At 37.3% G+C, this 25,150-nt stretch overlaps 1 protein-coding gene across 13 annotated transcripts in view; it reads right to left on the reverse strand.

Annotated features, from left to right (window-relative positions):
- The window catches only part of SLIT2 (slit guidance ligand 2), a 424,023-nt gene that overhangs the window by 377,945 nt on the left and 20,928 nt on the right, over positions 1–25,150 (reverse strand). For all 13 annotated transcript variants that reach the window (XM_073342401.1, XM_073342399.1, XM_073342407.2 and 10 more), the window contains exon 4: positions 23,375–23,446. In XM_073342401.1, coding sequence (XP_073198502.1) covers positions 23,375–23,446 — 72 coding nt within the window. The remainder of the gene's footprint in view (positions 1–23,374; positions 23,447–25,150) is intronic.

Raw genomic sequence — 25,150 nt, forward strand, 5'->3', positions numbered from 1 at the left:
TCAAACATGTTATAAAAATCAAAGTATATGTCAACACTATTACTGTTATCAACCTAATTCATAATTTCAAAAAAAGGGAAGTTAGTTTGGCAGAATCTGTTTTCCATAAGCCCATGTAGATTGTCATTAATTACATTACCCTCCTTCAATTCTTTATTAATCAGGTCCTGTATCAGCCACTCCAGTGTCTTGCCCAGAATCAATGTCAGACTGACAGGCCTATGATTTCCCAGGTCATCCTGTTTACCCTTTCAAAAAAAATTTACATAATATTAGCTCTTCTAGTTTTCTGGAACTTCCCTAGTACTCCAGGGCTTATTGAAAAAAAATCAACCTTCATGGTCCAACAAGCTCCCCAGCCAGCTCAACTCTTGGATGCAAATTATCTGGACCTGCTGATTTAAAAATATCTAACTTCTGTTTAATATCTTTCAGAAATATTAGTGGGATGGAAAAAATGTTATCACCATATGATCAGACTATATCATTTGTTTTTTCCCCAGGACAGAAATACTTTAACACTTCTGCCTTTCCTGTTTTATTATTGATAATTCTACCATTTCCATCTAGTAATGGACCAAGTACCATTTTCCGTATTTTTTGTTCTTAATATATTTTAAAAACTCCTTCTTATTGTCCTTAACTCTGCTGGCCATAGATTTGTGTGTCCCTTCCTTAATTTTCTAGTTCCTAATTTCAGATTTATATTCATTACAATCAATGTCCCCTTTTCTTCCATTTGCGATATACTTTTTTATAGCTGCCTTCACCTCCCCCTCTAAACCAGGCTGTTTTTTAAAGCCAGTACAGCCTTCTTCCTTTATTGTGGTGTTGCAGCTTTTGAGGCACCTAATAAGGTGTTAAAATAATTCCCAGTCATCATTCACATTTTTCTGATTAAATTCCTCCTCCCAGCTGATTTGGCTCAGTTATTTTCCACTTTGTGAAACCAGTCCTATTAAAAGCACCAAGTACGTATGTGAGAGAGAATATCAAGATCGATCTCAATATTGAGATAGAGATATATATGTATAGATGACCAGTATATATATATATGTATATTTTTTTTACTAGTCATATACTGGTCATAAAAGTGCTGGTAGTGGCAACAGGAGTTCTAAAGGGGTCCAAATACAGGTATTTTACTATTTGGGCAGCTGGCTGAAGTCAGCCAGCTCCTCCACAAGACAGTTCACTCAACTTATATTCATTAACAAGGAGAAGAGCCTTCTAGCCCCATCTCAATGGCTCAGTCACCTGGTAAGATGCATTCACCTGGTGAGAGCAAAGATAGTACCGGTCCTTGAAAAGGGGAACAAAGTGGAACAGTGGAATTATAGACCTGTCAGCCTAACTTTGATACCTGGAAAAATACTGGAATAAATTAATAAGCCATCAATTTGTAAGCCCCTAGAGGGTAATAAAACTAACAGCCAACATGGATTCATAAAGAACAAATCATGTGAAACCAACCTAATAGCCTTCTATGATAGGGTAACTGGCCTTGTGGATGTGGGGGGGAAGCAGCAGACTTGATTTATTTTAGTTTTACTATGGCTTTTTACAGTGCCATGTGACAAACTCATAAGCAAATGAGGGAAATGTGGTTAAGATGAAATTATAATAAAGTGGGTGCAGAACTAATTGAAAAAATGTTCTCAAAGAGTAGTTATCAAATATTTGTTGTCAAATTAGGTGGAAACATCTAGTGGGATACCATAGGGATTTGTTCTAGTCCAGTATCATTCAGTATTTTCATTAATGACTTGCATAATGGAGTGGAGAGTATGTTTATAAGGTTTGTGGTGGCATCAAGCTGGGAGAAGTTACAAGCACTTTCTAAAACAGGATTGGAGAATTGGTCTAAAGCAACAAAATGAAATGCAGTAGACAGTTCAAAGTACTATAATTAGGAAAGAAAAATCAAATATACAAATATAAAATGGGGAATAACTGGATAGGCGGTAGTACTACTTATAGCCAAGCAAAAAACTGCAAAGGGTAATTTCCACCTTATTGATCTGAAAACTAGCAGAAGACATTATATACACACAGAGACCATGAAACAATACCTCCTCCCACCCCACTGTCCTGCTGGTAATAGCTTATCTAAAGTGATCATCAAGTTGGGCCATTTCCAGCACAAATCCAGGTTCTCTCACCCTCCGCCCCCCCCCCCCCCCCACACACACACACAAACTCACTCTCCTGCTGGTAATAGCCCATCCAAAGTGACCACTCTCTTCACAATGTGTATGATAATCAAGGTGGGCCATTTCCTGCACAAATCCAGGTTCTCTCACTCCCTCACCCCCCTCCAAAAACCACACACACAAACTCACTCTCCTGCTGGCAATAGCTCATCCAAACTGACCACTCTCCAAGTTTAACCAGAACGTCTGGGGGGGGGGGGGGGGGTAGGAAAAAACAAGGGGAAATAGGCTACCTTGCATAATGACCTAGCCACTCCCAGTCTCTATTTAAGCCTAAATTAAATAGTATCCAATTTGCAAATGAATTCCAATTCAGCAGTTTCTCGCTGGAGTCTGGATTTGAAGTTTTTTTGTTTTAAGATAGCGACCTTCATGTCTGTGATTGCGTGACCAGAGAGATTGAAGTGTTCTCCGACTGGTTTATGAATGTTATAATTCTTGACATCTGATTTGTGTCCATTTATTCTTTTACGTAGAGACTGTCCAGTTTGACCAATGTAAATGGCAGAGGGGCATTGCTGGCACATGATGGCATATATCACATTGGTGGATGTGCAGGTGAACAAGCCTCTGATAGCGTGGCTGATGTTATTAGGCCCTGTGATGGTGTCCCCTGAATAGATATGTGGGCACAGTTGGCAACAGGCTTTGTTGCAAGGATAGGTTCCCCCCGAGACGTTCTGGTTAAACTTGGATTTAAACTTGGAGAGTGGTCAGTTTGGATGAGCTATTGCCAGCAGGAGAGTGAGTTTGTGTGGGGGGGAGCGGAGGGTGAGAAAACCTGGATTTGTGCTGGAAATGGCCCAACTTGATGATCACTTTAGATAAGCTATTACCAGCAGGACAGTGGGGTGGGAGGAGGTATTGTTTCATGGTCTCTGTGTGTATATAATGTCTTCTGCAGTTTCCACGGTATGCATCCGATGAAGTGAGCTGTAGCTCACGAAAGCTCATGCTCAAATAAATTGGTTAGTCCCTAAGGTGCCACAAGTACTCCTTTTCTTTTTGCGAATACAGACTAACACGGCTGTTACTCTGAAACTTGAGGTTATAGCAGATCACAAAGTGAATATAAGTCAATGTGATGCAGTTGCAAAAACAGCAAATATTCTGGCGTGTATTAACTGGAGTGTTATAGGTAAGCTGAGGGAGATAATTGTTCTGCTCTGCTCAGCACTGCTATGTGCAGTTTTGGGTGCCACACTTTAAGAAACAGATGGACAAACTGGAGAGAGTCGAGAGAACGAAAAAATGATAAAAGGTCTAGAAAACCTGACCTATGAGGAAAGGTTAAAAAAACGGAGCATGTTTAGTCTTGAGGGGGAAAAAACAGGGGGGACCTGATTAATAGACTTTAAATAGGTTATGTTATAATATAGCTTATGGAATCCCATCATTGGAGGTTTTTAAGAAGATGTCAGAGATGGTCTAGGTGTACTTGGTCCTGTCTCAGAGTGGGGGTGGGGAGGTGGACTAACTGACCTGTCAAGGTCCCTTCCAGCCCTATACTTCTGCGATTGTATGATTACACACCGTTCAGTGACTGTCAAGGTTCCTCCCCCACTCTGAACTCTAGGGTACAGATGTGGGGACCTGCATGAAAAACCTCCTAAGCTTATCTTTACCAGCTTAGGTCAAAACTTCCCCAAGGTACAAAATATTACACCCGTTGTCCTTGGACTGGCCGCTACCACCACCAAACTAATACTGGTTACTGGGGAAGAGATGTTTGGACGCGTCCTTCCCCCCAAAATACTTCCCAAAACCTTGCACCCCACTTCCTGGACAAGGTTTGGTAAAAAGCCTCTCCAATTTGCCTAGGTGACTACAGACCCAGACCCTTGGATCTGAGAACAATGAAAAAGCATTCAGTGTTTTACAAGAAGACTTTTAATAAAAAATAGAAGTAAATAGAAATAAAGAAATCCCCCCTGTAAAATCAGGATGGTAGATATCTTACAGGGTAATTAGATTCAAAAACATAGAGAACCCCTCTAGGCAAAACCTTAAGTTACAAAAAAGATACACAGACAGAAATAGTTATTCTATTCAGCACAATTCTTTTCTCAGCCATTTAAAGAAATCATAATCTAACACATACCTAGCTAGATTACTTACTAAAAGTTCTAAGACTCCATTCCTGGTCTATCCCCGGCCAAAGCAGCATACAGACAGACCCAGACCCTTTGTTTCTCTCCCTCTTCCCAGTTTTTGAAAGTATCTTGTCTCCTCATTGGTCATTTTGGTCAGGTGCCAGCGAGGTTACCTTTAGCTTCTTAACCCTTTATAGGTGAGAGGAGCTTTCCCCTGGCCAGGAGGGATTTCAAAGGGGTTTACCCTTCCCTTTATATTTATGACAGTGACCTATAAAGTGAAAGAAGGGGGAAAGAGTAAAACCTAGTTTTATCATACCACTGAGATTCTAACCATGTGGTCCTTTCAGTTTTCAGGACGATAGGTCTGATACCCTCACAGCTGAACCAATTCTACAGTTCAGATTTCATTCCAGGATCATGTACCACTTATTTGTGCCACAGTTGAATCAGAAAAAGGAAAGGAGTACTTCTGGCACCTTAGAGACTAACAAATTTATTTGAACATAAGCTTTCGTGAGCTACAGCTCACTTCATCGGATGCATTCAGTGTAAAATACAGTGGGGAGATTTATATACATAAAGAACATGAAACAATGAGTGTTACCATATACCCTGTAACCAGAGTGATCACTGAAAGTGAGCTATTACCAGCAGCGTGTACGGTAACACCCATTGTTTCATGTTCTCTATGTATATAAATCTCCCCACTGTATTTTCCACTGAATGCATCTGATGAAGTGAGCTGTAGCTCACAAAAGCTTATGCTTAAATAAATTTGTTAGTCTCTAAGGTGCCACAAGTACTCCTTTTCTTTTTGCAAATAAAGACTAACACGGCTGCTACTCTGAAACCAGTTGAATCAGAGACTTCATTTCCCTCCCCAAACAGTAAGGGCAACTCACCTCTGGCAGAAGGATCCCTCCAGATAACCTGTTGGCAGCAGCAAGCCTGCCAACTCCTCGTGGCCAATGCTCACCACAGATATTAGTACAAAAACGGTGGGAAGCCACCCTGGGCAGACCCAGATCTATCCAGGGCATCTAGTCCAGGAAAGAAGGTAGATAGCATATCAAAAGACTGGAGCCAAAGCAGTTCTTTACACTCTCTGGTTGTCACATATGCATTGCTGATTCATTAATCAAACAACTCAGTAGTTGTTCATCTCAACAAACAGAGGCTAAAGGGATGACAAACAGGAAACAGCACATGAAAGTAAGGACTCTCCTGCAATGAAGTATTTTCCCTTACCTTAATATCTGGTTTCTGAGAAGTTCCTATAAATTGATCTAAAAGACAGCCAGTTCTGCTACTTACAAGGATACAGACACTTGCTGTGGTAAAATATTAGTCAATTTTTTAAAAAGTTTGACTAAGTTCGTATCCAGAGCTAAGGAAGTGCTGGCATATGTATATGTTTTGGCACCAAAACATATACAAGGTAGAGCCTTCCCTTGAGAATACATCTGAAATCTTAAGATTCATCTTTCTGCTAGTTGGTGCTGAAGAATAGCCTATTGTCCACAAAGCTCTACAGAAAATTTGCAACAGCTACTTACACTGGAAGGGGAAATCAGTATGTTAAGATTTTTATCAAAGAGGCTGTACACATATACAAGACTTTAAAATGCACATCCAGCCTATGGAAATGGCTATGGGACATGCACCAAAACTGATTTAATTTCTTTAAATAGTATCTCATCACTGTGATTGCAGTTCAAAAAGCCTTGTGTACAAGTCAGTTTAAGCTACAGTTTCTATTGACATGATAAAGAATGAAAGTTCATTCCCAAGTACAAAAGGAACAATTCACTTCCTTTCCACCACAATATCTACTGCATAGAGGGAAACATATTCTTAGGATGTGACTTAAATTGAATCTGGTATACTAGAGTTTTGTTACTATTTCCTAATTATCTTGTGGGTTTTTTTTAAAGTGTGCCACTTATTCATTTTTAATCTGCTTGGAAGTGACTAAATATTTGTTAGTGTTTCCACTATGGAACTATTTATCTTCATAGCCATGGTAATATATCCACATAAAGGCATCAAAGCTGCCAAATTCCTTCATTACAATTTGGCTTTTAGTGTGGAGACTGGGTTGTTGGCACTTGTATCTCACTGGACCTGTAACAGCAAACACTCATCATCATCAAGTCACTATCACATTTTCCCTTCATGGCACAGTGTATTTTAAGAAATTCCCATGTGTTCAAACACTAACTAGACTTTATTTCACAGTATCAATTATGCATAGAACTTTAGTGCAAATGGATATTTACATATTTTTCCTTCACAGTTCACACATTGTGAAGTCAACCTCTACAGACTTCCATCTCTAATCTTCAACCAAAAATCAAACTAATCATGCATGCTTCAAAACAAATCAGCCAAAACATTTGCAATCCATCATTCATAGAAACATTAACTGGAGTTAATCATATTTCCAAAACGTTCAAAAAACCCACATATCTGGAGAGTTACCTAATGCAACACTACAGAATCATTAAAGCATTGCTGCTGAAACTGCCCAAAACACAATGTAATATAGGATAAGACAAAATTATACCAATTATAGTTTGATTTTTGGTTCTACAAGGTCTCCCTCCGTTTGGTAAGAAACTAACCAAATTCAGAACATTCTCAATCTTTTTTCTTTTAACACACCCACTTTAAACTGAAACATTTCCCAAGTTTGTTTTAATTATTCAGTTGAACAAAACACTCTTTTTACTGCGCATGCCTTTCTGCATGCAGTGTCTCCACTCACAACCAGCTTACACAAAAATAGGGATGATGGTTTTCCTCAGTTTGATTCAAAGGGGAAAGAGTTCCCAGGCAGACCTTGGCAAGCACATCAGCCATGGGTCACCAAAATGAAGGCGGAAAATAAACACTTGAGTTTCTGGTGAATACTAGAGCCCCCTTGCAGGGATAAAGCATTCAGTTTCTCAGTCATGTTTCTTCGTCTGGGTGGAGGGAAAATTAAAAATGCCTTTTTCCCTCCAAGGGATCCTGCAACTACTAGAATACCCCTTCTATTTAAAATACCTGCCTTAGTGAGTCCAGGAAGGGATTTTATTTCCTCTTTGTAGGCTGAGGCCTAAGCCTTCCACCTTTGAAGGGAGTTAGCCCTTCTCTGCCTGACTCAGTGTGGTAAACCCCACAGGGGAAAGATTGTACCAGAGCCTAGTATTTTAACTATACCCTCTGTAATAAGCCACCTATGGTCTTGGCTACACTTACCTTTTATAGCGCTCTAACTTGCTGGCTCAGAGGTGTGAAAAATGACCCCCCTGAGCGCAGTAAGCCAGAGCGCTTTAAAGGGCTAGTGTAAACAGGTTCTGAGTGCTGGGAGCCATGCTCACACTTGCACTTCAAAGCGCTGCCACGGGAGCGCTCCATGACAGTGCTTTGAAGTTTCCAGTGTAGCCATGCCCTTAGTATGAGGAGCCAAGTTCTGGAGGATCAAAAGCCTAGGGGGCAAGAAGCCAAAAGATTACATGACAATGCAGAGGTGCCAGAGGGTGGGTGCACTATCTTGGCTGCTGGGGGGTGGGGAACAGAAGAGGGTATCAGTGGAAGGAAGGACTGCATTGCTCTGGGTGCGTGTGTGAGCGCCAGGGAATGGGACTACGGAGGACACTGCTAGACAGAGTGCTGGTGAGAACTTTGGACTTGGACTTGTGTGTGTCCCAAGGGAAATTGAAGGCCAAGTTGCTGAGCAGCAACATACCCCAATGGGTCTGTAGTCCAGACTCAGCCACCAGAGGAGCGCATTGGCTTTATGTGCCACACCAGTGAGATTAGAGATCTCAGGGGCAGGGGGAAAGGATTGTGCTACTATATCAGTATTTATATTTGTTGCTGGAGTCCCCCATCTCCTTGCTTATTTTTTTAAAGCAAGCAGTCTCAGAACTCCTCTGCATACAAGTGGATTTTTAGTGTCAGGGGCTTCCAGACCCACTTAAGCAAAGGGGGGTGGGGGGGGTCAGTGCCTGATCTGAAGAAGAATAAGTGCACTTAAGTGCAGGCTATAAACCCACAGCTTTTCATTTCTCTGTTCTGAATCTCAGATCTGTACAGTTTACACACAGGCGGATTGGACTTCGTTGATCAAAACGATTGTATTCAATGTAATATAGACCATAAACAGCTAACTGGGAAGCCACCTTTTGTATTAGACAGCCAGCACGAAACATGCTTGTGAGAGTATAAGTAAAATGAATAAAGGAACAGTTTAAACACTGAAGACATTTAACAAAACATAAGTTGATCTACAGCCAGAATCAGATTATGGTACCAAAAAAAAAAAAACACACACTTTACAGGTTCAGTTCTCAACCATCTAAGTACACAAAGAACTCTGCATGCCTGTGTAGTGGAGAACAGACCTTTTACAATTTCTTCAACTGTGCTTTTCTTCAAAATGAGAGTGTTCAAATCTAAGTACATAGCTCTCCAACCCATGACTGAGAGAAAGCAATTTTAATGGATATACATAATTATCTCACGTTTTCTCCTAGACAAATTCAATATGGAGGTGACAGACTTGAAAAAATTTCTTTATTCAGAAAGTTTGTTACTGAAATGAAAGTGTCTCTTCACTGTTGTGCCTCAGATGTCATGTTATTTGACTGTACAGTAGAATTTTAATGTTAAAATATTACCACTCAAATATTGAAAGCTTGGGTCCAAACTTTTAAAAGCATACATGCATTTGTGTGCCAAGTTTCTGATGTGTACATATAAATCAGTTTTGCATGAATACAAAGGTATAGGGACATGCGAACCCCTGAGTTGTGTACCCATAAAAGTATCTATTTTAATATCTTCCATTGTTTGCTGTGTTGGTCTCACGATATTGGAGAAACAAGATGGGCAGGATCTCTCTCTCACCAAGAGAAGTTGTTCCAATAAAAAAATTTCTCACCCTGTTTTTCTAGCTATTTGAATAGTATTTTGTTTTAGGGCCTACATTTTTCAGCAGAACAGCAGACTGACTAGGTTTCAGCACACTGACATGATTTCACGTCAACAACAAATGCTTTCTAAACTAAGAACTTTTCTATTAAGACATCTGGCAATTATTCTTTTGTGCTTTAGTCTATATTTGTTCAGAAGAAAGCACTTGAGAAAATGCATACAAGCCATATAATATTTAAAGCTGTTTTCTGTCAGTCCTTAAAATGGCTACATACTTAGTGGTGAATTTTTTTATGAAGAAAAAAGAAAACTGCATAAAGTGGAAGTGTCAGTATAAAGTCTCTCCTAGGTAAGGATGCAAAAATTTCTACTATGCTCAACTGGAGCGGCTTATACGACAGACTCCTCTATGTAAAACATTACCAAAACTCTGCTCTGATATTGTGTACATGTGGTAGATATACATTGTGGTACAAGGTCAGAACTCAGCTAGCAGCATTGTTCCCCATTAGTTCTTCTCTCCAATGTTCTGGATAATATTTCCCATGCAACTTAAAGACATTTGTAAGGTCCAACGCTCAGTGCAGGTGTGAAAACTATTGCCAAATGAATACCTGCCTGCTCTATTTGCTAAAAATTTCACTGTACTATCAGGCATAAACAGTACATAAATGAGTCAAATGTAAAAGCTGCCTTACTGAAAAAGGCCATTCTCCCTTCCATTTATCTTCACAGATCACTTTATCATCAAGAGGACCTACACCAGTACAGGAGGTGGATGAGAGACCAATAATGGATTACGTTTGTGGCATAAAAAGCTTTAGTGGAGAAGAGAGCATCTGGGAAATCCCAACCAGCAGAAATGTTCCTAGTGGTTGACAATCTGGTGAATCCACAATGTTTACACTCACAGGTTATTTAATTCCTTGTTAGTACAAGATTTGCTTTGGGACAGTGTTTTATCCAGAGTGGATTTAAATGTACCAAATGGTGGTGTTTCCACCACCTACCTTCCCCTTGGGAATTTATTCCACAAGCTAACAGAGCATTGTCAAGAAGTTTTTTCTATCATTAGCCTAGTTCCCTTGTATTACTCCTAGTGTTACACCTCTGTTTATATATATTCTTCTCCAAACTTATTTTCTCCACTCCTCAGTTTTTGCCTAGTCAAGGTATGAATATATAACAATTTTAAATCCTTCAAAATTTCTACCCAATTATTTACTCTCCACTATCTCTAATCAGTAGATCTGATCTGGCTATGTGTGCAAACCAAAGCTGCATTAATCTAGTCTATACTACTTAGGCTTTGCCAATACAGCTATACTGGTATATCTATACCAGTAGAGCCCCCTCCCGTGAAGATGCAGTTTATGCTGGCAAAATAAGTTTTTTTTGTTGGTATCATTAAACCACCTCCCCGAATGACATACGATACTGGCAAAAGGACTCTTGCCAGTATAGCAAGATCTCCACACACTGTGGGGGGGAAGGAAGGGGGGAGAGGAAGGGAAGAAGAGGGCATTTGCCAACATAATTATGGCAGCTAGGGGATAATTTTTTTCTATATACTTGCCTGATAGTTATGACGACAAAACTGTGTAGTGTAGACCTGGAGTTAGTCTTAGTATTATTGCTTGCTAGATTTTTCCCTCATCAAGTATTGGTCTGGATTTTGCCTCGAATGAATCATTCATTTCCCCAATTACTTGTGCCCCAATTCAAGTATAGTTTTATCCAGGTTTCTGATGTAAGTCCCTTTATATATTTTCCCCTAGCCATGCTTCCCAGATAATCTTTTACGAACTTCATTAATGTACTGTTTACATATTTGTGACCATTCTTTATAAACATAATTGATGAACACTGGACTCAATACAAATTCCTATGGTACCTTAACTCAACATTTTGCATAATCCTTTCTTAACAGTTCTGGTTTTGGGCTTTGGTACAAATATTCATATCCCAGCAGATTTTAATTTAGCATAAGGTTTTAGAGAAAAGATGACCGTGTAGTTGAATTTTGAGTCTGTTGGTTCTGTTCAGTCTGGCTTTTGATCTTGGTATGGAACTGTAATTTTGCTAATACTGCTGAATAATTATCTTGCAGTTATGGACGGAGTAGCGTGCCCAAGTGATTGATAAACGGGGATGGTTTTGGATCCCAAAATGCTACTGGGATTCCCAGAGATGTCCTTGTCCTGGGATTCTACCTCTGAAAAGGAGATTACTACTTCTGTGCAGCAGACTGCTACGGTTATCCAGGCCTCTGACCACTACAGTGGTTTACCGGTGTGCCAGAATAGATGCAACCTGCAATTGGTGCAACACGCAGCTGCCTGTTTTATTGATTGAATAAGTTGCACGAAGAAAACTTTTGTTTCTAGGTGAAATTTTAACTTGGCACAGATCCTATGAAGCCACATGTGGTTTGAATCTTGGCTAAGACTTACCTCCCTCACTCAGTTGTCACTGCATTATGTGATAAGCACTCGAGTGCAGAATTTGCATCCCCTGTGGTCATCAGAGCTTGAGTCTGTTAACATACACTAACGGGCACAAAATAAGGCTCATCTTTTACAGAAATAATGGCTTTGTTGTTTGTTTCTTTCTGAGTAGGGTAGAGGGAATGGGAAAAGCCCAGGGATCTACTGATTTTACCAGGTGTTGATTTTTTTTCCCCCTCAAGAAGGTTTCATTAAAAACACCCTATTTTGTTTTGTGCCCAGACAGTTTTGCAATTGGCACTCATGAAATTTAGAGGACGAAATCTAATCTAGTATCCTGGCTTCGACACAGGAAAAACTAGACAATTCAGAGAAATAACAATTCTTCCAGCCAATTGTTCAATGGATTTATCACTAGGGGAAAAGAGGTAGGGATCAGAAAGGAAGTCTTTCCCATTACTATGAACTAGCTAATTTTGCCTGGGACTGGATGACTCAGTCAGTGTTTTCCTTATTCATATAATTAACTTTTTTCAACTGTGCTAGTTCTCAACAAATTATTTCCCACATTCATTTTTAAAAGGAGAAAGTATTTCTTTTAAACTTTTTTTTTTTTATTAAAAAAATGCTTGCTCATTCTTACATTATGGCACAGATTTAGCAGGAGCACCTATCACCTCTCGCTATACCAGCCATTATTCTGCCCATATTTTATACTCTTTTCCCAAACAAGGGGCCTTATCAAACCCAATAGGATCTAGCCTTGAGAGTCTTGTAGCAGACCAATTACTGAACCCCCCTCCCCAAAAAAGTTACCCTACATCAACAGAAATGCTGCAGTGGGGAGAAAGAGTTCAAGTACATAACAAAGGCTTCTTCCAACAGTACAAATGCTCAGCCCAGCCATTATATATTTCCCCCTCCAAAATGCCCCAGTATACTACCAAACTTGCAATACCCTTACTCAGGAGCACTTTTCAGGATCTAGCCAACAGTTAATTACTCACCATTGCATCTCTTATTTTAGCTATGTCCTTTGAGATCAAATACTGCACATGCCATATTTACCTTTTTTTTTTTTGGCAAAATGCATTAAGGCTTTAGATGACCAGAGTATTTTTTTTAATTGCTATTGGTCATTTAGGTAATCTTCATCAACCTCCACACCAAGATTTGAATCCCATACAATTAAGGCTGGTCCCAACTAAAATCCATCCCGTGTGTGGAAAGTTTAAATTATTTCCTCATGTGTGTTATTTAATTCATTAATTCAATACATTTGGTATCTAACATGATTACACTGCAGAAAAACAAGTGATCAAGCTCTGTGCTGTGTGAGCCTCACTTTTATTCTGAGTCATTCCTTGGCTCATGTGCCAATATAACTGGAGTTCTATAATATTATACATAAATATTAATTATATCCATGTTTTACAGGCACTCAGGTGAAAAAAGTGGTCAAGTTCTCTGTATGACTTTGATGGATTACACTAAGTATTTTAGTTTTAATCGGCAAATATTTTAGAAAGATTCAGATACAGATTGTTACACATTTTTTACTTAAATTTAAATATGTAAATTCAATATATCAAAACATGATCTTCCTTGTGAATACATCATTTTATACTATTAGGATCTTATTCCCTGATAGCACTGACAGAGTGCACCTGTCTGGAACAGCCTTCTGTGTAAGTTTTAACTGTTGTATATTTTGCATCATTTTTATTTGGAGGGAAAAATATAGTTAACATTTGTCAACAGAAGTCTAAGCTTCTCAAGTCCACATATATATCTATGCATTCATAAAGGAGTCCATAACAAAACTTAACAGCTAGGCAGTTGGTGTGCTGAGAGCCCTCAGTCTTATCATGCCAACCAATGTTGTCTCATCATTCCCTTGTACTCCAGTCAGCCTGTCTAGATCCATCTGTTGTCTCTTGTTTTATACTATAGCTTTGTCTACACTACTGTGCTACAGCAGCATAGCTGCGGCTGTGTGACTGACACCTGGTACAGCAACCAGAAGGGTTTTTTCCCCCCATTGCTGCAATAAATGTACCCCCTTGAGAGGCAGTAGCTAAGTCAGTAAGAACAAATCATCAACCTAACAGTGTTTATACCAGGCTTAGGCTGGTTTAACTACATCTCTGAGAGTATGAATTTATCACACACAGTGACATAGCTACATCAACCTAAGTTTCAGGTATAGACCAGGCCTTAGATTGTAAGCTCTTCTGGACAGGGGCTGACTTTTTGTACAGCATCTAGCACAATGGGGTCTTAGTCCATGAGGACTGGTGCTCTGGGGCACTACAGTAATATAAAGAGACGAGCATAAGCCCAGGAAAAAAATAGCGGTTAGGTCACTGTTGAGAAAATGAAGCTATGACTTTTTTATTAAACACATTTGTAAAGGATTAATATTTTCTACTATTTTAGAAAGATAGGTTTAAACAAAGGAACAAAAAGGAAGGATGAGCTAGCCCAAAATACACTACACTAAAACTATAGCAATGTTCTCTGAGTCTAGTATAATTTCAGTTTTCACTATGTGTAAAGTGTCTTAAAAATACACCAGTTGAAAAGCAGCTGCTCTGTAACAGTACATTTCATCGAGGTTTAGCTCTAGGATGCAAAAAACGTTATTCAAAATGCTTTCTAAATCTACATTATGGCAAAATGCATTAAGAAGCAAGAACAAATCAAGTCATTTGGACAGCCTTGATTTTTTAATATAATGGGACATATGAAAGCTGCTATGTGCTGGCTAAAATGAATATACATTTTTGTGCTAATGTTATTTCTCTTGCCAATTTCCTGTAGTTCAACATACGGTAGCTACTACTATCAAAATAAAATACACTGTTTCAAACCCCTTTTTTCTACCTAGTCTTTTTAACTAGATAATATAAGTTGGGGAAAACTAAAGCTTTAAACAATTTTAACTTTTATGAAAGGCAAATTTACTAAATGCAGAATAGTAGAATTTTCTGCAAAAACACTGATATACATAGAGCTTTTTATAAAAAAATTCAAACTAGAAAAAACTTATTTGAAGGCTAAGTATGTAATTGTAAAGAACCTTTAAAATAGATGCACTGCATTTAAAATGCTATATAAATCAACATTTAGGATGAAGGGTCAACAGGGGTTAAACTGTCTGTCTTTCTTGACTAAGTTCATACGTGTCTTTGCTTCTGCAAGTACAGCTATGAATCACAGTGTAACTTGAATATTAAAACCTCCAAGGAAACCATCAATAAGAGCTGCTAAGAATTTCACAAGTTTTTTCTTTAGGTGTTAATTAAATGATCATTTAACACTGAAACGTAAACACAACATTTTCATCTACTGACAGCATAGCCTATTATAAATCCAGAGTAATAAGAGTCCTGGTGTTAATACTCTAAACCAAGTTCCCACAACACTCTAAGATGCCTTGTCATGTCTAAGGTTAAGTATCTAGACACAAAACAAAGATTGCGCCTACTCGACTTCCAGTTCAATTTTCCCATCGCCCAGTGACCTAGGTAACACTTTGAGCAATAAAGAATAAATTTAATTTCTTCAGCATTTTGTGAGGATTAGGAACAATTGTTGGCCTGCAATGACTTTTTATCCTTGGATTCTTTTTCTTCCAGAGCATTCCCCCCGTTCTAAAAGAAATTCTGATGGTTTAAGACACAGAACAAACAGAACTTTAAATTAGGCCTTTTTCAATCAATTGGAACTGTTGGAGGGGAAGCAATCAAGCTTTCTTTGGACTTTTCTCAGCTATTCAGTTAGTTACTTTGAGCTTTAATCTTCTACCAGCAGAAGAAACCTACCATCATGGGGTGAAGCTCAAATATTTTTTCATTTTCCCCCTGGCCTGATTTATTCCTCTTTTATTCTCACTTTAATCAAGATGGCATGGCTACACTTCGATGTCCACCTAGTGCAAGCTGAGAGTTACAGATGTTCTCTTCATAAAACATTTCACACCACAGGTCTGTACCATATAATAATGGTATTTCCTCTGACATGCCTTTTTACTTTTCATTACTTCCTTCACTGAGATTCAGTTTCCTACTTAACTGCTGCCTGAAAGGTTTCCTATAACATAGTTTAGTAAATCTTTCAAGGTAACCCTGCAGAAACAACCCAGTGACTGAATCTGCCATTAGATTGTCTATAGCTGAGATGGCCCAAAAAGAACTGCAATGCACTGCTCTAAATTGTATTCAACTACTTTTCTTTTTTAATCTGCCAATATTCAGATTCTGCTGTGACAGCAACCTTCCCATCACACAACTTCCACCACACCCACACAGTCTTTCTAGTAGACTAAGATAATTAGGACAGTTTTTAAGTAAAACTCCCCACTGATTTAGTACAATTTAAAATAAAGCAATACAAAATTTGCTATGACTAATAATTGCTAAGCAGATCTAAATGTAACTTATCTTTTCAATAGGCATATTTAAATGCTAATATCAAATACTAAAAGAAATTTCAAATATCAGAAGCATTTATGTTGAAACCAGGAGAGTGGCCTTAAGCCATATTTTTGTTTGCTTGCCATTTTTAAACATGGTTTTCAAATTAAGGTTACAGAATAGCCTTAAGCCATAGTTTTGTTTGCTTGCTTTTTTTTTTAATGTGGTTTTCAAATTAAGGTAAAGCGTGACTATAAACTGTATTGGAATGTCTGCCATAATGAAAATCAACATTTATAAGTGTCCCTATAGACGCTTGTCTGCTGAAAATGTAGACTACTCATTCAGATAATAAGGATTTAATGGATTTGTCCATTACCAGAGGTTAGTTTACAGCCCCAACAGTCTACCCACCTTGCTGTTTCATCCCACTACAAAAGGAAGTATTACATGCATAAAAATGTAAACTTACGTTTTTATAACTAGAGAATGTAAGGGGTAAATTTAAAAAGCAACTTAAGTCACTTCCCCAATTACCTCAAGCTAAAATTCTGAGAACCCAACATGGCAGTTGGGCAAACTATATTTCACAAGTGAAAGAAAATATTTGCTTCAAGATGAAAAGTGCAAAAGCATTGACCAACATTTTAACTTCACAAGTCTACGTTCAGCTGTGAAGTAATTGATTTCTTAATATTTAGTTCCATATTTTTTCACCTATCATTTCTTGTAAGTAACCATGTTATGCTAGGTGCTGTACAAACACAAGAACATTCACTCAAAGGGCAGAGAAAGGGATGCAATATACAAGTAAAGCAAAACCATTGCTCATGTTCTGAAAATGAGCTGTACTTTATTTTTTAATAAAGATATCTTGGACTACACTGAGCACACTTAAAAGTTCATTCTGATTTTAGAGCTATTACCATTTTCTGTTTTAACCCCTATACTTAAAATTGGGAATATTACTGGAGTCGGAATGAACCTTTGAAGTACACCCACAATATACTCAAGTTCCCCCACAACCCTGCCATAAACAGAGGGGCAAAAAATACACATCAGTGTGAATAACTTTCTCCCCATTAGGACACAGATATCAGTTTTGTACCAAGTGCTCCGGTAAGCTTCTTGCTTTCACACTTTTGAAAGACTAGAGCAAACTCAAGAAAGAATGTACTGAACAAGCTTTTTGTAGTACTTCCAACATCCCTAGAAATTTAAGAGTCCTGTCCTGCAATCCCTTACTCATGAACTTAGTCCTGCAACCAGGCCCTAATGTCCTCTCTTTGTTTGCTGCTTTTTAAGGGGTGACTGATTCTTGAATGTCAAAGCCCTACAGAACTAGAATCAGAGTTCCATGCTGAACTAAGCATTGGGGCAAGAAGAGAAATATACATACAAGACAATTTATTTCCCATTTCTAGTCTGAAGTATAGGGTGGGCAGTGGAGGAACAACACTGGTCTTGGCAATCTTTTATAAAAGGCTGCCTTCTGATTCTTTCATCCCACAAACAAGTGCTAAAATAGAAGCATCAAAAGCTGACACAGTTGACCTTAAGTTGCTACTGCATGGCAAGGTAATTCTATTTTGGAGAATGCACACTTCAATTATGGAATTCCCTACAAACTGGCTATGTACATTAATAGTCTTTATTGCTTGAAATATGCCTATTTCCAATACCCATCAAGGTGGATATTAGTAAGCTCATTTTGGTAGCTGTGGGTCAGTATTACAACAAAAATAACCTTTGTGAGTTTTAGTTAGCAGTGGGCCTACAAGCTTAGTCAGCCCAACTCATTTTTAGGTCGCATTCTAATTACAAGACCTTAATATACTATGGTCAGTGACTTGATTTAGCACAGAGTTATGATAATTGTGTTCTTCCACTGCCAGAAAAAGAAGACAAGCCTCTTACTGTACTGTTACTCTAGGCAGATGTTGTAATTTACAAAGTATTCATTTAAAATAAATCACAAGATTGCCTATCTACAAATGACCATAAATGTGTATAAAATTTCAGTTTTATCAGTTTTAGTTGTTTATTTCAAATGCTTTGCAAAATAAATATTTAGCGAAGAAAATTAGTCTTCCCTGTGGTTTAGAATAATTTAAAAAACTGAAATCATTGGACTATTAGTGCCAATTCTTATCTAACTTTTATAAATAAAAGTATTTATATTTGAAGTGATTTAAACATGGAGGGGGAGAAGAGAGGAAGAAAAAACCCAAGATTCTAGCTTTCCAAATCTGAGGTTTAAAAAGCTAAAAAATAACATTAGCATTATGGAAGCATAAATATTTATTTGTTTCCATTTACCTTCAAAAAAAGAAGATTGAAGTAAATTTTGAAGGAATTTATTAGCATTTCTCAGTTGCTTAAATGCATAGGAACAAGCTATAAAAAACTAAAGTGATCTCACTAATGCTTGAGAAAGCACTTGTGCCAACTAGAAGAACATAAACTAAACTTGGATTTCATCTAGGTAAAGGTTATAATATTGTATCATTTTCGGATATCAATACCTCTTTGAAACGGATTGTTGCACGTGCACCACATTTGTACTGAAAGGTATAATCCTTACTAAAAGTATTACAGCATATACGTAACAGCTGAAACCTGCCAATTACTGCTTTTGTTCAGTAGCAACTCATCTAACAAGCTACTTCGAAGAAGAGAACCATTCAATAATATTTCCTACTACAATTGGGAATGCATTCTTTTTGTACATTGGATTTTTAAACGCCAAACCACCTGTTTCCACTTGGAATACAAGTAGTCAGAAGCTTTAGTATAAGGAGGCTTGGCATCTCTAGGAGTTTTCATGAGAGAATTCCCTTTGCTTTGTCAAAAGGGATTATTAGATATTATAGATAAAACCTTTTATCTACCAAATTATTAATAAATCCTTGCTTTGAATATTTAGAAGGAATACAGGCAGAACTGTGCATTTAAGTACGCTATACAATTATACTAGTGGTAATGAAACAGAAGAGCTTAAAAAAAAACATTGAAAATTAGAAGTTTTTCTTCAAGCCCCTTAAAAGCACCATCTTTTTCATTCTCACCTCTGACTGGTTCTACTTTTAAAATAGAAAACAAAGCATGTTAACTTGTGACAGCTAAAGAGGTACCAACTTCAATGATGCTAAAAGTAGGTGCTCTCAGAGCAGTTACAAAGAGATATGACAGCAATCTGAAGAACTTTCATCCTCTTTGCGTCAAACATCTTCGGTGTTCCCAGCAAAGGAAATCAGCGGTAGCTATCATGGCAGCTCGCTAGATGAGTAATGATGTCGATCTGACCAGACAACGGTAACCGTAGCAACTGTAACCTGCAATTCCTGCATAACATTGTTGGATTTATTGTGGCAGGGGCCAAGGAGGCCAAGAGTAAAATGAAGCAGAGAACTATGGTGTCTGACACATCTAGTACCATACACTTTAATCATAGCTGGCAGAAATTAATTCAGGAGGAGGAATTTTTTGCAAGGGCTCCCCATGCAGTTTTCTGCTTTTATGCTTAGCTACAAGGATTTTAAACCACTAAGCGGACATCACTAAACTAGGTGTTTCTTATAGTCAGATTACACCAAGACTTTTTCCTTTAAATATGTGAAATGTCTTCTTCCACATATACTTCTTTTCAACTATACTAGTGGTAAAAATGAAAGGTGTATAGTGGACCAAAAGTCTTGGTACCTAGATTAAGTTTAAACTATCCCCTCCAAAGGTTGTTTAAATTGAGCTATAATGACTGAACAAATATTTCTGAAATGTCAGCTCAAGCATGAGGCACTCCCTCATCCCAACTTCTAAATTGTTGAAATCAAAATGTACAGGTTTTGTGCACAGAAGTCTGTATCACGTTCATGCTACCACCTAAAAAGGTATCTTTTACAGCCAAACTCTCAAAGAGCTTGTGACATGGCTCTTGGTATCCTGCAGCAAATGGCAATGCAATGAACTGTGATCTAACAAGCCAAATTAAGTAGTCAAATACTATTTGCCTCAGATAAACCCACTAGTCCGTAATAGTTCTTTATTTTAAAGATACTATTGCTGACGCTAGACAAGTCAGTGTCAGTAGTCATATGGGTTGTTAAACAATGCAGGCTGTTCTTGCGATGAAAAATGCTTTTTGAACAATGGCTTCATACAAAAAAGTTTAAATATTATCCAACAGGCCCCACACTAATGGTATCTATACACTACTATTTTGTCAAAATCCTTATTCTACAAGAAAAGAATTCAAGCTCTTCTTGAAAAATCAAGTAACTAAGAAATTATACAAAATTATTCTCAATATACCCACAAGGTTTTATAATTATCTTTAAAAAACCATTAGTAGGGCCCAAATGGAATTTTTATGCCAAACCATCTTTCCAGTTCAATTCTAAATAGGTTAAAATAGTTTAAGCCATACTGTAAAGTAAAATATTTCCTAGCTTTAGGAGTTTTCTTGTAAGATTATTTTCCTGCAGCATTAACTATCTGAAAAATACAAACTAGATTTCCAAAATAGAGAATATTCAGGCAGACAAAATTATGTACTGTCTCTTTTAAATTCTCAACCTATCACTTTCTTTTACTTACACTTCCCGTCTGTCAACAAGTGCTTGTAATTTTATTACACTGTCCTGTAGTTTATGCAGAGTTGGTATTATTTTACAGAGTTCTGTTAATGGACTGGATAAATGGTAATGCTATTTAAACTAGTCTCCTACTCCAACAAACACAGCTGCAACTGTACTATATTTCTGAGCAAACATCTTGACCTGAACATGCAGTGCTCTCTCAACCCGTCCAAAGAGAAATTGGAGCAGACAGCAAAGGGAAAGCATAACCGGCCGCTGGCGGCAACCAACCATGTCTAATCATAATTCATATACAGTGTACCCTCGCTCTTTTATATGGCATTTAGGCTACACAACAAGCATATGTGCTTCTTCACCTGGCATCTCATTTACAGCCAAGGGCCAAATGGTAATTATCATTCAAGAAGCTGAACAGCATACTGAGAAACACAGTACACACACTAGCATGTTAAGGCTTTTTTTAAAAAAAATTGGGAAAATTAAATATGTAACACTTTTTGGTATACGAGTGTCCATAGACAACTTTGATTCTCCTTTTTTCAAAGAGACTATAGCTCTGTATGTATAAATTTATGAAAGAGTTCCTACATATACACACGAAGTTTAAACAAGAACAAAACAAAAAAAATATACACAACTCATTCCTGGCATGGTGGACAAGCTATATAAAATCCAAAGCCTCCTGATCATGAACCACCAACATACATCATTCCCAAACAAATGCCTACTTTTGCTGTTCTGACTTAATTAAGCATACAGCTAAACTATATATTTCAGTACAGTTAGTGTATTTTTAAAACATGCATATGTTATAACCAGACATTCACTTTCATGGTCTGATCAACAATAACCCTGGGGCAGAAGAAATTTAATACTGTTAAGCCAACCATCTCTTACTTTCCACCAGATTTAACTATGTGTATGTGTGTCCTATATCCAATATATATTTTTTAAACTTATTCTATCAAGTTTATTCAAATTTGAGTATACCTTAAAATGTACATCCATTTTAATCTGTAAATTATCTCATTGCTATTTTAAATGGAATAAGATTGAACAAACACTAACCTAAAAGTGGAATAAAATAGAACATCCTTACCTCTTACCCTTCCTGATATGGAAGTACAAAATTTCAGGTTTAATGTTTCCATGTTTGCTCGGGATTTTTTTTTAAAATGGTTGAATTACTAACTTGTAATATATACTGCACACATACTGTAATATTTGAGAGGTGTGTACTTAATTTTGTTAGATAAAGGAAGGAATTTGCCAGAGCAGAACCCCTTAGCATACTGCTGTCTAGTAATCCAAGTGTTTTATTTACAGAAAAAGCTTTTGATTCAAAAACTTACATCAAAAGCAAAGGCAGATAGTAGACAAGTATATGATAATATGCATGTGGTACAATTTAGCCATTTTAAGACTCTTATTTCATATTAGAAAGGAAGCCAAATGAATCATTTAAGGAAATTAGAACAGAAGTCAACTTCCAAAAGTGAAACCTTCATTATGAAAATTTACCTGAACAACTTCAGCTTCAAGAATATTGTGAACTGGAGTGAATTTGATCAGATAGCTATCCTATCTTCCCTCATTTTCCAACCACACAAGGGAATAATCAGGAAAATATATCCTCCTGACTACTGATTGCTTACTGAGGAATTGAATATGTTAGTTTGTCAAACTATTTTGTCCATTTAACCTATAACAATTCCAGCAGAACAGTCTTATGCGAAGCCTACAATGAAATATCAAAAATGTGTCTTTGAAACAAGCTTCAAATTATGTGCTGTGTTTTCAGAGCTTGCTGTTAAAGTGTCATGCTGTGTTCTCTTCTGTCCTACCTACTATGATTAAAGCAATTAAAGTTACCTTGAAATTTTATTAAAATATATCAGTAGAGACTGCTTTGTGTTAGATAAATAACTTAAGTCTACTTGACATTCATATTGTAAAGAAAAACTAGATTCCAGAACATCATTGGCTGAAACATTCCAATTTAAATTAATAACCATACAATAGAATCAAAAGCAACACTAATAGCAGCTTTATAAAGTGCAGTGTAACTAAAAAGGTTACCATTTTGTACTTTTCATTTTAGTAATCTGTCAGAACAGTAGGTTACCAGTGTAGCAACAGGTATGTAAGATGGCAACACAGATATACTGTAGTAAAAGGACTGGTTTTTAGTCCAAGACATGCCTTATATAAATACAGAACAATATTCCAGAAACAAAAATTATGAACAGCCTTTGTGTAATATCACCGGGCCAACACTTCTAAAGCCATTACTTTTGGCTTTTTTGTGCTTTGTTGAAAGACAAAAAAAAGAAAAAATTAGGGAAAAAGCCAGCCTATTCTTCCACCAAAAGCTCATTTAAATTTTTAGAAGGGGGGGTGTGTGAGAGAGAGAGAGAAAGACAGATCAGAGTTTGTGTATCAGAGATAGAAAATGAAAACACACACTGCAGTTGACAACTGAGAGTAATCAAAGAAAATAATAAATTGAAATAACTTACATTGTTCTTGACAAGGTAAAAAAAGCAGCACACTTCAGAAAAGGACAGATAAGATACCACCTATACACACCCACCACTCATAGATAAAAATATAAAAGTAAACTACATTATGTAGGACTTGCAAGGTTTCCAAAATTAATAATGCATTTTGACTACTTACAGCCTGTATAGTTTTGGAGTCCCCAGAAACAGCAACTCAGAAAGCAACTGAAGATTATTTCTGTTTAGACGCCTTTTGAGAGAAAAAATAAAAAGTTAGGTTATAACTAAGGCAACAGCAATCAAATGCAAATGTTTTGTACCAACATGCCTATGCTATAACAAACTGAAAACAAAGCACAGAAGAGGTATGTAAATCTTGGTCCACTAGTGGAGACATGGTCCAGAAGTAACTTTTACTCAACTTTTACCAGAAAATGTAATCAGCCCATGGTACCTTGCCTTTCATTTTATGAAAGACTATTTTCAATTTAAGGAGTCTAGCTTAATCACCAAGTTGGGACTCTATACCATATGAACAAAAATCAGTACAGAAAGGTACTGTTTTTCCGCCATCTCTATAGTGTGGAGCAGTTGATACAAACATGTTGTGGCCAACAAGATTATCCAAATGCACATTATATACATTGCACACGTATGCATCACTGCATACAAGTTATGTAATTAAAGATCCACACAATGCAACTTGGCAAAGGAGCAGAGATAAGGCTGCCATGGAAACCTTACTTTCTTGACGTCCATGTAATTAAAATCAACTTACACTTTGCACTAAATAGTTTTGAATACAATTGTGTTTCTTATAAGACTATGAAAGTAAATGGGAACATTTGGCATGGTGGAGGGACCTGAAGAACCACCATGTACTATATAGGAGGAAAAACAGTAGCTGGAATCTGGAAGAGATCTCTTCATATGAGGTCTCACTCAGCTACTAACATCAACCCAGCTTAGTCTATAAAATGACAAGTTAAAAACCCAGAGTAGTACGGCCGGAGGTAATCCACTGCCAACTACAACTTAACCATGACATTATATATATAAATAGAGAGATTTACTATACTATATATATTTAGATTCACAATTAAGATAATTTTTGCGATTACAGAGCAATAGCAGCCCTCAAATCAGGTAGTCAAATAATTCATATATGAAGTCCAAGACAATTTAAGAAAAAAGCCATAGGCAAAGCCAGACACACAAACTGGTAAGCCTATTTGTTCGCAAGCATTAGTCCTTATATTGCAATTTACAAAGACTCACAATTTATTCATCCCAGGTTACACTTGCACACCTGCATGGTGTTAGCTGAGGCTCTGTTTTATGGTATTAGCATTAAGATTATGTAAGTCACTAGACACCAGTAGACTGAAAAAGATGTTGAGTGGTGCTTGCACAAAAGAAGATTCTAAATCTTTAGGAAGTTATGACTGCTGTAAGGTACATCTAAATCTTCTTGAATTAACTAAATTCACCTTCAGTTCTCACTGTAATACAGGTTTTTCCAGACAATCATTCTTGTTGCTCCTTCCTGAACCCTTTCAAATTTGTCAGCATACTTTAATTCACTTACTGTGTATGCTCCAAACACAGTTTAAGGCTCCAATCCTGTAAAGAATGCATGTGGACAACTACTCCCATGAGTAGTCCCATTGAACTTGATGGAACTACTTGCTGAAGTAGCACTCAGCAAATAGTTCCATCAAGTTCAATGGAACTACTCATGCAAGTAAAGTTATGCATATGCAAAAGTGTTTCCAGGACCAAAGTGCCTAAGTGCAAATTTGCTGAATAAAACTGGTTTTGAAACAAACAGTGCCAAAGCAGTAGTTTTGGTTCAGTTCTAGATACTTAATTCTGAAGTTAAAAACAAAGCTATTTCCAGTCAACCAAGCATGAGAAGTCAGTCAAACTTTTACAGGCTAAAAAACATTTCACA

This window comes from Lepidochelys kempii, chromosome 4 (genome assembly GCF_965140285.1).
Source record: "Lepidochelys kempii isolate rLepKem1 chromosome 4, rLepKem1.hap1, whole genome shotgun sequence".
NCBI classification, from domain to species: domain Eukaryota; kingdom Metazoa; phylum Chordata; order Testudines; family Cheloniidae; genus Lepidochelys; species Lepidochelys kempii.